We start from the raw sequence: 14,454 nt of genomic DNA, 5'->3' as shown, positions 1-14,454 counted from the left end.
TTTTAGTATTTTTACTGAAACCGGTTGTGTTGATCCCGCTTTCTGTCAACCTCGTCAAAGCAGAGATTGCCGATCCACTGGCTCCCACTATTTAGTCTAGACTATGTGTGTGTATTCATAATTGGTATCCTTTAGTGTAAAAGGTTTCTTAGTCTCATGTTTGCACTCATCTTAACTTGCTGTATGACAGTAATTCTACTGCAATAAGAACAATTACCTTCAATGAAATTAGAGGATACTCCAAACACAGCGGATCAGTTGCCTGGAGAAGACCACCTATTGGCAATCAGCAGCATACAGTTACAGTTCAATGTTATTGTGCCTTTAATTACGTAAATTAGCCCATAGAATGCAACTTGTTTTATTGCCTTTGCTTCCTACAACTATTACCTTGTCTGTGACTCTACTGGCCCAGAACCTCAGTCAGGAGGAATTGGGGCAACTTCAGGATGGGATCTCATTGCATCCTCCCGTAAAATTAGGAGAGCGAATTACACTGGTGTAAAATAAATTCTGTATGTTTGAGTATAATACATTTGATACATTACCACAGACAGCACCACACACATTCGTACATCCACAACAAAACAAATTGACCTTAAAATACAGTTTTATTGCATTTTACCTTTTAAATACATATGATGCAAAAGTGATTCTCATCACTCAGATTTCTCAGACAATGATCTGGTTAGTGGAGTAAGAAAGTACTGTAAAACGAGGGAAAGAGCATCCCCCAGACTGTGTACACTGAATAAGATCTCAACAGAAGAAAACAAACAGAAGAAAACAAATGGGGATGGTTTATGGGACTGTGGCCATCAACCCTTCTCTCTCTCACTTAAGTCACACAGTATTTTCCGGTTGTAAGTGCCCCGCATTTCTAGTCCAGATGTCGCATTTTGCCTTCAGGAAATACCAGCACTACCACCTTTCGCACATTGGGTCATCTACATGGGGCAGGGGTTAGACACCAAGATACTTTGCATGTGTTCGTACCCCAACATATAATAGTAAAATGGACAATCTTGAAGAAGAGCAAACTTTATGCCATTTTCCGGGACTACTACTCTCAATTTAACTACCTCTGATCCACTATTGGCCCAAACGAACTTACATATCACTCCACTCTTCACCCTCAAGACTTGCACTAAAAGCCAAAACGGAAGTCTGCAAACCACAACACCGAGAATTGCTTTTCCCTGGATTTTCACCCAGTCGGATTATATCAACATGCATCTAGTGAGTCATTGATCCATCCCCCTTCTTTATCAGGAGTCGGACTTGCTTTGGCTACCAGTGTCAAAAATGTGGTTGCAACATTGCACTAGGTGCATTTCTACCATGAGTGCTGAGAGCACATTATTAGTATTCTTCCTGAACAAGGTAGCCCATACTAAAAACAATCCAGTCTCCAGCCTGTTGCTACTATGGAATTACAATGCATTTCATTTCTGTTTTAAAGTACTTTTAAAGAATTTTGATGTAAAACTTATGTAGATCGTTTGGGAGCACGGGGTTTGGGGGGGTGTGAATTAAGTGTACTATCCTTAGCCCTTGTGCAGGACCTCACCTTGGTTTAGATAGCCATTAACACTATAATCAAAACTCTGCTTTCAGACAATATTGTACTCTTGAAGGGTCGCGTGGCATGTAGGTTGCAGTAATCAAAGTAGGCTCTTGATAGATACATCTGAACACTGACATTTCTTAGAAGCATCCGGTCAGATATCTATCACAAGCTTAGCTATCGCAACAGATTTTACTATTTTCTGACATCTAACAGCGCTCATATCACTGAATCATAAGGGTCACATAAATCACATATATTGCAGAAGAGATTCTTGGCATTTGCTATAAAGTGAACCTTTACCAGTTAGGATGAATGTAACAAGTTAATCTTCAAATATAAAGTTACTCAAACATGGTAAATAAAAGTACTAAAAGTCCAACAGGTGGAAGTAGAAATCCATTAATAGCAACCATCAGAATAGTTAATGCCTCATGAGAATGTACAATTATATGGCAACGGTTTAGAGTCTCCAACAGCTTGTATGCATGTCAGATACCGTACGACTTGGGGGGGAAACATTTCTTTATTTTGTTCATCAATGTGATGTAATGGGCAGTCTCCATAATAAGAATATTTAATAAATAAAGAATGTGCTGCACTGTTGGCATCCAAAACTCATGGCGTTAGCATTTTTTTATGCAGACTGCTTGGAGATAGTACAACTTCCATCTCCCGTTCTTCACATCAATCCAAACCAATCGGAAGTTGGGAAATCAAAAATTCGATCACAGGTCTATGCTTCCTTTGGATTTGAACTTCTTTGCTGAGCGCTCACTTGACCGCAGTTGGAATTTGCTCCCATAAATGTGCGAAATAAAGCCATCAATCTCCACGCTGAACACACTGTTTGCCTTCGGAATAACTGTGGGGAAAGTACAGGGGGAGGACTGGATTAGTTTATTTGCATGCAACAAACATAAAAAAATGCAAGGTAATTTCTACATATTACAGCAACTAAACAGTCTTTCCGGTGGAAAAAATGTACACTTATGAATAATGTTTTTGTTCTAGAGTGATCATTTTATACCAATGTGTCTCTTGAACATATGAAATGCTACATATTCATTATACGTGACCCATAAATAATAAAGAGGTTTTATTTTTTCTTTGGCAAATGTTACTTACCAGTAAAGAATACGTTATTTACCTCCAACTCCTTTTCTCCAGCGTGTATCTTTCATAGATTCACGTGCGGTTTGATTTCCAGCCGACGATGGGGGATATTCATTGGTAACATTAAAGTAGTTTACATTTAGATTTTAAAACTGCTTTAACTTTAGTGCTCTGTCAGGGTTATATTACCGCACCACGAAAATACAGGTCTCTTCTAGCTCCATCCGTGGAGAAGAACTTAAACAAAAAAAACTATGCATAATATTCATACAGCAATCATACAGCTTTTCCTTGGGGGGGGGGGGTCAAAGACTGATTTTATTTGAGGGAAAGAATGCGTAAGCACTTCTAAACAGATTTTGGAAAAAATCTGAAGGAGTTAATTGACACCATTATGTGCTGGTTGTACTGCGACGCTGTATTCCCAGCTTGCCATCAGGCGTCTAGGTTATTAATACACATGCACTCCTCGTCTGCTCACGCTCTCACATGTGCTGCTACTACGCAGAACACCTTGATGAATACCATTGGGGGCTATTGTTAATCCAAATGGTGATCATTTGAACTGACAATGGAAGGCACTAATCTTGAATCAGAGATATTGGTGAGTTTTGTGATGCATAGAAATATGAAATTAAGCATCCAATTTGCCCATTACTCTGTTGACCATGTGGGGCAATTAATGTCCACTTTCTTAATAGTCTCAGCAACATTCCAAGTGATAATAGTGACGTTTTAACACATTCAGAGTGGGTCTATTCATCACCCAATATTTTCCCTTTTATTCAAAAAAAGGTGTTCAAGAATAAATTACCAGTTCATTCTGTACTGACCAGGACATACCGCCAATTTCTAATCATGGTCATTTTCCTCTACAAATTATACTGTTCTGCCTTTGCTGTGCAAGGCTTGATTAAAATATACAACACATAGTGATGAAACGTGAAGCACCAGGCATTTCGTGCTATCCTACGTATTCATTTGTTATAACATATTTAGTGGTACATAATCAACTGGGTGTAAACAGCAAACGCAAAGAGCCAGGAAGATGTTACTAGGCAAAACGTGCCTCTCATCCTAGACTCATAAAAAACACATATACAGAGTAAACAAAGCATGAACACATTTCAACCATTCACACATAGGCAGTGCTCCTGATTTCTACTGCTGCCTATACCGACTAAGTGCATGCGTGACCAGTGTGCTTTAGTGGGTATAGTATTCTAGGGATTTCTTGTTTGTCCTAAGAGTTTAAGTTATTCGCAAGGTGCAAAGTGTCCTGTTGATAATTACTGAAACGGTCACTTGACCAGTCCTCGGTCGTGGGCATCGGGTCTCTTTCCATTAGTAGAGGGATTGATCGTCTCCTTGAGAGCGGTAATCTGAAACCTATGTTTTGACGTACCCGTTTACGGGGCTCTGATGTAAGATTGGTGTAAGTGTCCCATCTTTTTGGGGAATAAGGAAGTATATCGAAAGGATGCCTGTTTTTCCCCCTTTGCGCCACTTCTGTTCTATTGTTCCCTTTTCCAGCAGTGCCTCTACATCTGCCAAGAGCAGAAAGAGGTGTTCCTGTTTTGTTTGGTCTCTCTTTGGTGGCATGTATGCAAGGCATTCTAAGAATACATGCAATATCTTGTTTGAACAGTTTCAAGAAGCCATTTATCCATGGGAAAACCCTCCCACCTGTGGATGTGGGCCCCCCTCCATCCCAGTCCGTGTGGGAGAATTTCTAAAAGCAACAATCACATTATTTGCTAAAACTTCCCAAAATAAAAAATAAAAGCAACAATCACTATTGACCAGGGAATGTCCCCCTTGAGGGGCATCCCATCCTCTGCCTCTATGTGAGTGCCCTATACTGTCGTTCACTTTATTGTAATCATTGTGGAAATTGCGGCCATGTGGCAGCGTGTTCTTGAAAAGGCTGTTCGAAAGCTGTGAGGGAATCCTGTAGGGAATGGGACCATCTCCTGTGTTGCATAGCCTGGCTGGAATGGCTTCCAATGACCTTGTGGTTTCATTTTCCGTTTGGCTTGCTTAGGTTTTTCATTAGCTTCGCGCCCAAATATGGTTTTGATATTAAACAATGTGCTCATAATGTCTGGCCGGGGTCTTTGGATTGAACCCTTCAACCACGAGCCAATTGGATCGTTTAACCACCAGTGCAGTTGCTGCCTGCCTGGCTGCCATGTCTGCCACATCAAAGCGCGACTTAACGAGGACGTTAAAAATGACCCTAACCTCTTGTCACAGCAATTGTTCAAACTCATTCCATTTTGCTTTGTCATATTATGCAACACTGCGTTTGAATTGGCAATGCTGCAAGCTGCTATGGGGGCCTTTTTCATTCTAAGCACATTTATATGCAGGGTTTCTTCGTTCATTTGAGCCACGTTCATAGATGCGGGTGACTCACACAGTTTAAGTGCAGTACTAATTATTAATGATTCAGATTTCAGGCGCACCTGCATGCGAATCGGGTCAGACGTTACTGCCCGAGATTTCCTTTCAGTGCATTCATCGACATATTTTCCAATAAGCATTGTACGTTTCCGTTGCTGTTCCATGATAGGGATTGGTTGATGGATTTTATTTTTCCAAACGTGTCCCTCGAGGCAAAGAGTTGTCTTCCTCTTCATGTAATGGGAGATAAAATCTGCGCTCGACAGTGTTTTGACCGATTATCGCTAGGTGGGGACAGTGGTCTGTACTCCCCATACACTTACTTGCTACTCTTGTAGTTAGTTGCTCATCTTCCTGTGGGAAATCGGGGTCATCTAGATATTCCACCATTGTGGCTACGTCATGACTGCACTCGTGGTATTTTTAAAAAAGTGTCGATGTTTCTCCATATGCTCCTTTCCTCGAATAATTCTAGCCTTCACTAGGAAATGTAACCTTGCAGTGGCTTTTTGGATAGTGAGCTTAGTCTCCTCACGTTTCTCTTGTTCAGCCCTTTTCTGTGGACCCACGGAGTACCAGTCAAGAGGTCATGCATGTGGGTTTCCTTTTCGTTATCGTCCATGATTTATGAGGTTTCAGAGTCCTCCAGTGCCGTGTATGTAATTGGCTTCCTGCACCAGTCTTTATAACGCATGTAGGTTGTCAATGGAGCAGGTCCATTGTCGGCACCATGACCCTTTTTCGAGGCTCCCGGGCTCTCAATGCTGAAATGGCATGCATACTCAAGTTTTGTTGCCTAAACGCTGGGTTGAGCTCTTGTGTTTGTTTTGCACAAATATAGAGCTTTGTTTTTGCCGACATGGCTGTCTTGTGCATGCATTTTTTCAACACCATGCATCTTGCGCCTTGAAACACCTTTTGCTGTATTGGCGCATTATAAATATCCAATAAATAAAATAAAACTTGCATTTGTCTGAGACTCACATTTTATGGTCAAGTTTTTCAAAGTGTTCGAATGTCGTGCACGTCTTTTCAGGGGCACTTTGACAAAGTGCACTGTCCCACTTCTAATAGCCAACAGTATTTTATTTCAGATGAGTCACGGACATAGGACATAGAACCACTGCGTGGTGGCGCGAGACAGTTGGCGATATGGCGGCAGATCCTCTCTGGTGGTTCTTGAAAACCTTTCCATCCCAGAACAAAAGGGCTGCCTCCACTGTTGCAGAGTGCTAAGGGAGCGTGCAGTGTCATCTTCGCCTGAAGGGTCTCGTCGTCCTTTTTACCAAATAGGTCGACAAAGTCGCAGAGCATGTCGGTGTCCTTGGACTACAATTCCGGGTGGAAATTGGTGGGCTTCAACCATCCCTGGTGCCTTAGAATGGCCAATCTGGGAGAACCCTGTGTTAGCAATATCCAAGGGCACAGTGATTGCGTGATCAGGTGCTGTTTCACCATCCAAGATGGGACCCATCTTACACCACAATTCCCGGTCATAGCAGAAGAGAATGGGCAATGAATTTGCAGCATTGATCGTATTAGCAGCTGTAGTAATGGCCCACTTTCCAAAAGCATCCTGTTGCTTTCCCTCCTGGTCAAGGGGAACCATGGATGGTGAGGACAGGTTAGCGGATCTAATATTTGGTATAGTCGAGAGCGCAGAGTCTGGGGATGGTTGAGTGTGAAGACACTTTAGTGTGGTGTCTGGAACTTTAGATTTCTTTTCTAGACGATCCTTCTTTGGTGGTGTCGAAAAGAAGTTTCTCTTAACCAATAAATGATCGTCCCAGATGTCATCTAGCACAGGCACAGCCACCACTGGTTTTCTGGAGGCTTCACGCCTCTGGAACAGGAAACCTTTCCTTTTCTTTTCTTCCAAGACAAGGTTGAATAGTTTCACTGTTAGTTTCAACAGTGCATGGAAGGAACCCATTTCGTCTGGTGGAGAACTTGTGGAGGGTACTTCAGGAGGTTCCCCATCTGCTGGCACCAGGTCATCATAATCAGTAGTAGCATGCATACCCTGGGACGAGGCCAGACAAGCATCCATGTCAGCGAGAGCTGGCAGCAGCTCCTTCTCCACATTAGCACTTTTAGCAAAAGAAGCGATCACAGGAGCTTGCGTGGTTGGTGCGGGCGTTGGCCTGGGAGGCAACACAACTCTAGACACGATGGTCATAATCTTAGGCGAAGTGGTCGACGATTCAATCGTAGACGGCACAGTCATGGTAGACTGGGACCTATGACTCATTGACCTAGGACTCATCGACAATGGGTCGTTAATGGGAGTGTCGAAGAAGATGGTGTAGACTATTTTTGCTTGTGGCTCGTCGACAAGCGACTCGTCTATGGTGTTGTCATTAAAGTGGCTGTCGACAGATGCCATTTTCCAGAGGACGGCTATCCTGTTGTGGTGATCGTGGGCTCTGGTATCATGGACAAAGCCATTGATGACCTGAACAACAGGGTCTTGGCAGCCGTCGGAGTGGTCGATGAAAGTGCAGTCTAGTTGTGCGACTTATGTTCATGTCCCCTTTTAGGTTTCTTCCCCAGGGAGGTGTCCGTATGAGACCTCGACCTCTTTGCAGAGGGAGTTCTTTCCATAGATCTGCCAACCCTGACAGAGGCAGGACTTCACACTGAGGCAGAGTCAGAGGCCCTGGTAGCCTCCACAAGCCAAGTCACCAACCTTCTGTGACAATCCTTCCAGGTCTTCGTGGAGAAAGACCTGCAAATGGAGCAGGGGTACACATTGTGGTCTGGGTGCGGGCAATATATACATTTTTCGTGTCAATCGCCCACAAAAATATTCTTGAGGCGACATTTCGAGCAGGGCCTGAAAAGGCCATTATTGCGGGCATCCACCATGGATATGTGGAGGAGGCCTCAAAGTCTAGTAGAACGCTTCTCGCGACTACAAGATCGTTTGATGTCCGGATCTTCATCGGCAATGGATCCCTGCTACCAGCAGTCCCAGACGGGACGGATGAAGGAACAAAGTTGAAGATTTACCAAAAATAGATTTAAAAAGTCGATTTCGCGAGGAGCGTAAAACGAGGACTCAACACGAAATGTGCTGTAAAAAAAAATCTGAAGATGGCCATCGGTGGGTGGAGGGTGGGGGGTGGAGGGGGAGGCCAAGGAGAACTGATAGCAAGAGCAATAGGCTATATAAGTGACAAGCAGTTTAAGCTTTAATGCTAAACTGCTTCAATATTACTGAGTATTCGCAACCTGATGGGGAATATTCATGAGCAAGTGAATCCATTAAAGATCCGATCCTGGAGAAACACACTCACAAGCGGTGTGTCCCTCCTCACATCCCATCCCCCTTCTAGATGTACGCCAATATTTATAATTGGCACCCAATAGCCGAAACTGGTCTTCGACTACGGAACTTTGTGTACGTATACATGATTGACTTGTAATCATTTTTCCCATATCACTTCTTTTCTGATTTTACACCAAGAATCTAATAATAAAGGTTACTTTAGCAGATAAGCACTGTACCTCATTAAGGTGATCACACAAGACACATACATGGGCACAATAAGTACAGAGTTAGTTTAAAAAAAAAATGTCAACATTTTATAGGAAAATGTAACGTACTGAAATAAGTGAAGATGAACCAACATCCGTTTGTTCAATGTCCCACGCAATAGAATTTGAGCTTTTGATGTTGGTAGCAAGTCATGTTTCTATATTTTCAACTACAATATTTGAATTAATCTTTTTTTAATTGTATATATTGTTTAGAAGATTTAGGCTACCTTGATTGGTTTGGCAAAACGTTCAAAGTGTTCAACCCTGTTGACAATAAGGGTGACCTCCTAAACATCTGTCCGAGTGGCCAGACTTTAGAAATCCATTGTAACATTAATGCAAAGCTCCAACACTGCAGGATATTGGGTCTGCCAAAAGATGAGCAGCAACTGGAAGCAAGCAGAGAAAATCCTAAAAGACGTGCAAAAAGCAATTTTCTCTACTTGCTGTCCTATTCAGGAGGGACTTAGAATTTTTACAGATCATATCAAAAATAGGTATGATTTCCCGTTATGTTTTGTCAATTTGGCTTGGGACAACTGATCGAAAGAAGGGTCTTCATCTTCAGAGACTGCACTTTGCTGGCCACTGCGGTGATATACATTATATAAAGACCTGACGGAATATTTGCAAGTTTCCTCATCATCTTGTCAAAAAAGGGCCATGATAGTTACGAATAATGGGGATTATACCGACCCCCCCCCCCCTTCGGTTACGCATTACTACAAATTCTTCCCATGGTTTCATCATAGTCCAAATTTGCTGTCTTTAAATTAGGCCATAGTCTCAGCTCTTATATTAATATATGTAGACCATCAATACATACTTTATATAAGATATGCAAGGAAGGTTACTAGAGATTAGGTAGCCATGTTCCATTAAAAAAAGTGGCATTCTTTACATTAAAACTATTGTAGGTTATTCTGACTACGTTGTTAATTTGCATATTTAAGTAACTTTGGGTCTCACCCTAAGTGACTAGGGGAATCCAGACGTGGACTCCTTGCTCACTACTCTTAGAGAGGCACAGCTCCTCCCTACTGATGAGGTCCACCCAGACCGAAACACGTGTCTGGGGATGCTGTTGGTACTCTTGTTCAGAGGAGAATTGCCTAGCATTTCGGTGCTGGACTGCCCCAGGGCAGGACAAAGACTGATATGTTTGGGATATTTCTTCTCTGTGAAAGATAGTGAGCTAAAGACTCTGGGTAAGTCTCTCGTAACCAGGACTAATGTCTGGCAGAGGGACTCCCAGAACCCCCCTTGTTAAATTGTGATTGTGTGAGGCACAATAAAGCTGCCAATGCATCTGTTTATTAGAATCTTCTTTGTATTCTAAAGCCTTTTGCACATTACAAATAAAGGACATACAGGTGTGAAAGCAAAAAAAAGAGCACAACTGCACAGGTTTACAAACCTTTTAATCGGTCTTCTTTTGTGATGATTTTAAAGATGTGCTTCATTTCTTGCAGGATGATTCCCGTAAGACCCACATACGATGGGCACTTGGATTTTGTGACTATTGAAAAAACGAAATACATTTTAAGAAGGCAGAGTTTCAAATCATCTACACATATGACACATTTAGGTACTTTACAGCTTCATAAAGTAGTACCAAACAAATGTTGTTACGAGAAGGATGCCTCACCCCACTTCCATACATATCTAAAAAGTACAAAAACATTGTAATACTGCTTGAGGGACCAGGTGCAAGTCAGGCTATTGACATAATCGCTCTCAGCACTATCAATCTGCATTTTGGATCCTGGTGAAGCACATTTTCCCCCGTCCACTAACAGAAATGGATGCAAGTACTAGTAACCTTCTAGCCTTAACTGTTGACTGGGGTTCTTACAAGGCCAGCTGAGCCAATGGGAGATTGCATATAATGTAATTCACTGAAGTGCTAATAGGGTCCCTGTGATGCTGGAAATGCATTGGAGGGACAGGGCCTCCATGTCCTTGTCCTGTACTCCAGTATCATGTGTGTTCTGTGTTGTTTTGCAGCCCTTCCTCTTTTTGGTTGTGGTGAACAGAGACCCTTGGGGCACCCATGGGTGGGGGTACAACCCTGTACCCCTAAGTGTATGTTTTTGAGCACCTGCGTGTGGCCTACAGAGCAGGTTATGGATGGACTGGTGGCAGTTCCATGCTGAATTTGACAGGTGCTCCGAGTATCCTCCATTTTGGGATACCCATGCCCTGCCATAGGAAACAGTGGATTCCAGATAGGAGACAAGATGGCCCCTGTGGCCTCTTGGTTTCCATTACCAGTTACCTTGTTTTCCCAAACTCCTGGGAAGTCCCGACTATGTCCCTTGCCCTAACTGGCTGTTGGGTGGAAGAACCATAAATGGTGTTATGGGGAAGTCTGTTACGCTCACCTGGTATCCACGGGGACACCATCCAGCCAGCTGGTCGCTGATGCCCTTCCTGATGGTTCCTCTGTGTCGAGGGAATTCTGCTTGGACAATGAAGACTATGTCAGGACTGGGCGACCGAGTTAAGCAGTTTAATCCCCTACCTCCTTATATTTCCAGCCCCTCCAGGTTCCCTTCTCACCTGGTTGCCAGAATCGATGGGCTCTCCGTCCTGCTCTCTGGGCAGGGGCGCGTTGGCTTTTGTGGGCGCTGGTGGTCCAGTTACTTCACTGACTGCAGCCCTTGTAGTGTCTTTCAGGTAGGTCTTACTGCAATTAATGGCGTCGTATTTCTTGCATGCCTTTTGTCTGTTCTAATGTCTCTATCTCCTCTAGGGGCGTGGAGTGTCCACTCGGAGAACAGGATGTGCTGGTTCTCACTGGGAGATGATGGCGCACTATAGAGCTATGATGCGGTAAGGAGGCACTTTGCGTAGCGCAGCAATGCCTTGTCCTCACTGGCCTGTGTTTGTCCCTTTTTGTAGGTCGCAGAGAGTACCCAGCGCAAATGGGGTTTCCGGAGCAGTGCCTGTCGAGAAGTAGCCAGCCAGGTAAGTCCTTAAGTGCTTTTATGGTTGTAATGTCTCTAGTACCTCCGTTAATAATGTCTTTCTCCTTTACTCAGATCCCTCGATCCGGGCGGCAAACTCCTCCAACAGAGATGCCCAGGAGCTGTGAGCAGAGATGGATGAAGATTGCAGGCAAGATTCTGCTGCCAACTAGGTTTCTTTGTTTTTTCTGCAGGTCTGGAATTCGTCGGGTTCGCGAGAAGCTGGACACGGTGATCGTCACGTTACTAGAAGCAAAGTAACGCAAAGCGTGTGTTCTTGTTCGGGTGTGGTTTAAATAGCCACTGTAAAGTAGTCCAGGTAAAGTAGTCCCTAGGCCACCACACCCAAAACACTAGACCGCATAGCTTGGTTCTAGGAACCTAGCTATGTGGATGCCTCCATGTTGGCTGAAAGCCTTAATAAAATAGTCCCTTAAGCAGATGCCTCTCCCAACTGATGAGCCTGGAAGTCTGGCCTTATTAAAGATTCGAGCCCTGATCCCACCTGGCTTGTGGGCTTGCCAGTGGGGGTCAGGGCTGAGGGTCGCGACAGCACTCCCCCCCCCCCCCTACCCCCCCACCCACCCCCAAGGTGTCTCTTCTGCCTGGTCCAGGTTTGGTCGGGAAGTTTTGATGAAACTTCTTGATCAGATGTGGTGCATGAATGTTTTCACTGGGTTCCCAGGACCTATCTTGAGGCCCAAATCCTTTCCAGTCGACGAGATAGTACAATTTGGCTCTAGAGTACTTAGAGTCCAGGATGCCTTTGACTTCGAATTCTGGTTCTCCATCTATTAGTATAGGTTGAGGTGGTGTTTTGATCCGTATACCGGGTTGTACTGGTTTTAAGAGGGATACATGGAATACCGGATGGATTTGTAGATTAGGTGGTAGATTTAACTTGACAGCGGCTGGGTTGATAATTGCCTTGATGGTATAGGGTCCCAAATATCGTGGTTGGAAGGTTCGGGTCCCTTTAATGGGGACATATTTGGCGGCAAACCAAACCTGGTCTCCTACTTGATGGTCTGGAGCCTTTTTTCAATGCTGATCGGCAAAGTGCTTTTGTTTTTATTTAGCATGAATATGATGTTCCTTGCCTTTCTGAACGCTTGAGTGATGGTTGTATGAAGAGTTTACTGCAGGCATTTCCAAGCTGGTCCAGTTCTGAAGTGTGTGGATGTCTGCCATACAAGGTGTAAAAGGGAGTTTGGCCTGTGCTAGAATGTACGGAGTTGTTATATGCATACTCGGCTATCCACAGTAAATCCTTGCAATCTCTTAATTCATGGTGAAGCATGCACCGCAAATACTGCTTGAGGGTCTAGTTGGTCCTCTCAGTTTGGCCGTCTGTCTGGGGGTGGTGACTGGTGGATAGCCGGATGTCAATCTGAGATATCGCACAACATTTTCTCCAAAAATTGGATATAAATTGGCTGCCTCGGTCGGAGACCAGAACTGATGGAAAGCCATGCAGCTTGACAATGTTTTCCAGAAATACTCCTGCTAGAGTGGATGCGTCCAGGAGGCCTTTAAGAGGAATAAAATGTGCCATCTTTGAGAACAAATCCACAATTACAAGAATGGTGTTAAAGCCTTGACTTGGTGGCAGATCCGTGATAAAGTTGAGGGAAAGAGTGTGCCATGGAGTGGGAGGGATGTCCAGTGGTTGTAGGAGACCTGATGGTTTCTGTGATTTGTTTTGTGCGCAGACGCCGCAGGATTGAACATACTGAACAATATCCTTACGCCAGGTAGGCCACCAAAAGTTCTTTACCTTGGTTAAGGTTTCAACGATTCCAGGGTGCCCTTCGATCAGGGAGTCATGATAATCTGAAATGATATGCTGTTGCAAGTCCTTCTCAGGTACATATAGCCGATCTCCAAAGATAACATATCAGATTCTTGATGCAATACTGCTCGTCCTGAGTTTGCCATGCAAGGAAAGCATCTGGGTTCATTGACTGACAAATTTTGTCCTGTAATTCGGCTTGTGATAAGGTTGTTGTGATGCCCAAGAGTTTGTCTTCAGGTTTGATGGGTACCGGGTCTGGAGTTGTATACACTGTTTCATCAATGCCCATTCGAGATAAGGCGTCAGCTTTCCCATTCTTGACCCCAGGTCGAAAGGTGATTACGTAATCATATTCGGCGAAGAAGAGGGCCCACCGAAACTGGCGTGAAGACTGGGCTTTGGCTGTTTTGAGATATTGCAGGTTCCGGTGGTCAGTGACCACTGTAATGGTGTGTCTAGCTCCCAGAAGATAGTGCCGCCACGCCTTAAAAGCGGACTTGATGGCTAGGAGTTCTTTATCCGAGATAGCGTAATTTGGTTCCGGAGGTGAAAACTTTTTCGACCAGAAGGCCACAGGATGCAGCTGGCCGGTTAATGGGTCCCTCGGTGACAGGACCGCTCCCATCGCCGTACTGGAAGCATCGGTCTCTACGACATAAGGGAGATCTGGACGCAGGTGCCGTAGGATTGGAGCAGAGGTGAACCTTTGTTTTAGTTCCTGGAAGGCTTTTTCCGCTTCCTCAGTCCAAGCAAACTTTTTATTGCTTTTTCGTAGCAATATCGCGATCGGGTGCACAACCTGAGAGAAGTCTGGAATAAACCGGCGGTAAAAGTTTGCAAAGCCCAACATGCTCTGTATTCCCTTCAGAGATGTTGGTGATGGCCATTTTAAAATTGCGTCCACTTTACGCACGTCCATTCTGATGCCTTTCGGCGAAAGGATGAAACCAAGGAATTCTACTTCGGTGACGTGAAAAAAGCATTTTTCCAGCTTTGCGTACAAACTATGTTGGCGGAGCTTGGTGAGGACTGAACGAACATGCCTGATATGATCTTGT

At 44.0% G+C, this 14,454-nt stretch overlaps 1 protein-coding gene across 1 annotated transcript in view; it reads right to left on the bottom strand.

The window, feature by feature from the left end:
- Positions 1-592: 592 nt before the first annotated feature.
- POP4 (POP4 homolog, ribonuclease P/MRP subunit) overlaps positions 593-14,454 on the bottom strand; it is a 298,865-nt gene continuing 285,003 nt past the window's right edge. The window contains exons 6-7 of the mRNA XM_069607073.1: positions 10,050-10,151; positions 593-2,432 (exon numbers count right to left, since the gene is read on the bottom strand). Coding sequence (XP_069463174.1) covers positions 2,296-2,432; positions 10,050-10,151 — 239 coding nt within the window. The 3' untranslated portion in view covers positions 593-2,295. The remainder of the gene's footprint in view (positions 2,433-10,049; positions 10,152-14,454) is intronic.

The sequence above is a fragment of the Ambystoma mexicanum genome, chromosome 1p (genome assembly GCF_040938575.1).
Source record: "Ambystoma mexicanum isolate Mex_15411 chromosome 1p, UKY_AmexF1_1, whole genome shotgun sequence".
Lineage (NCBI taxonomy): Eukaryota > Metazoa > Chordata > Amphibia > Caudata > Ambystomatidae > Ambystoma > Ambystoma mexicanum.
Note: the sequence above shows the minus strand (reverse complement) of the source record. Positions and strands in the feature narration are given on the sequence as shown.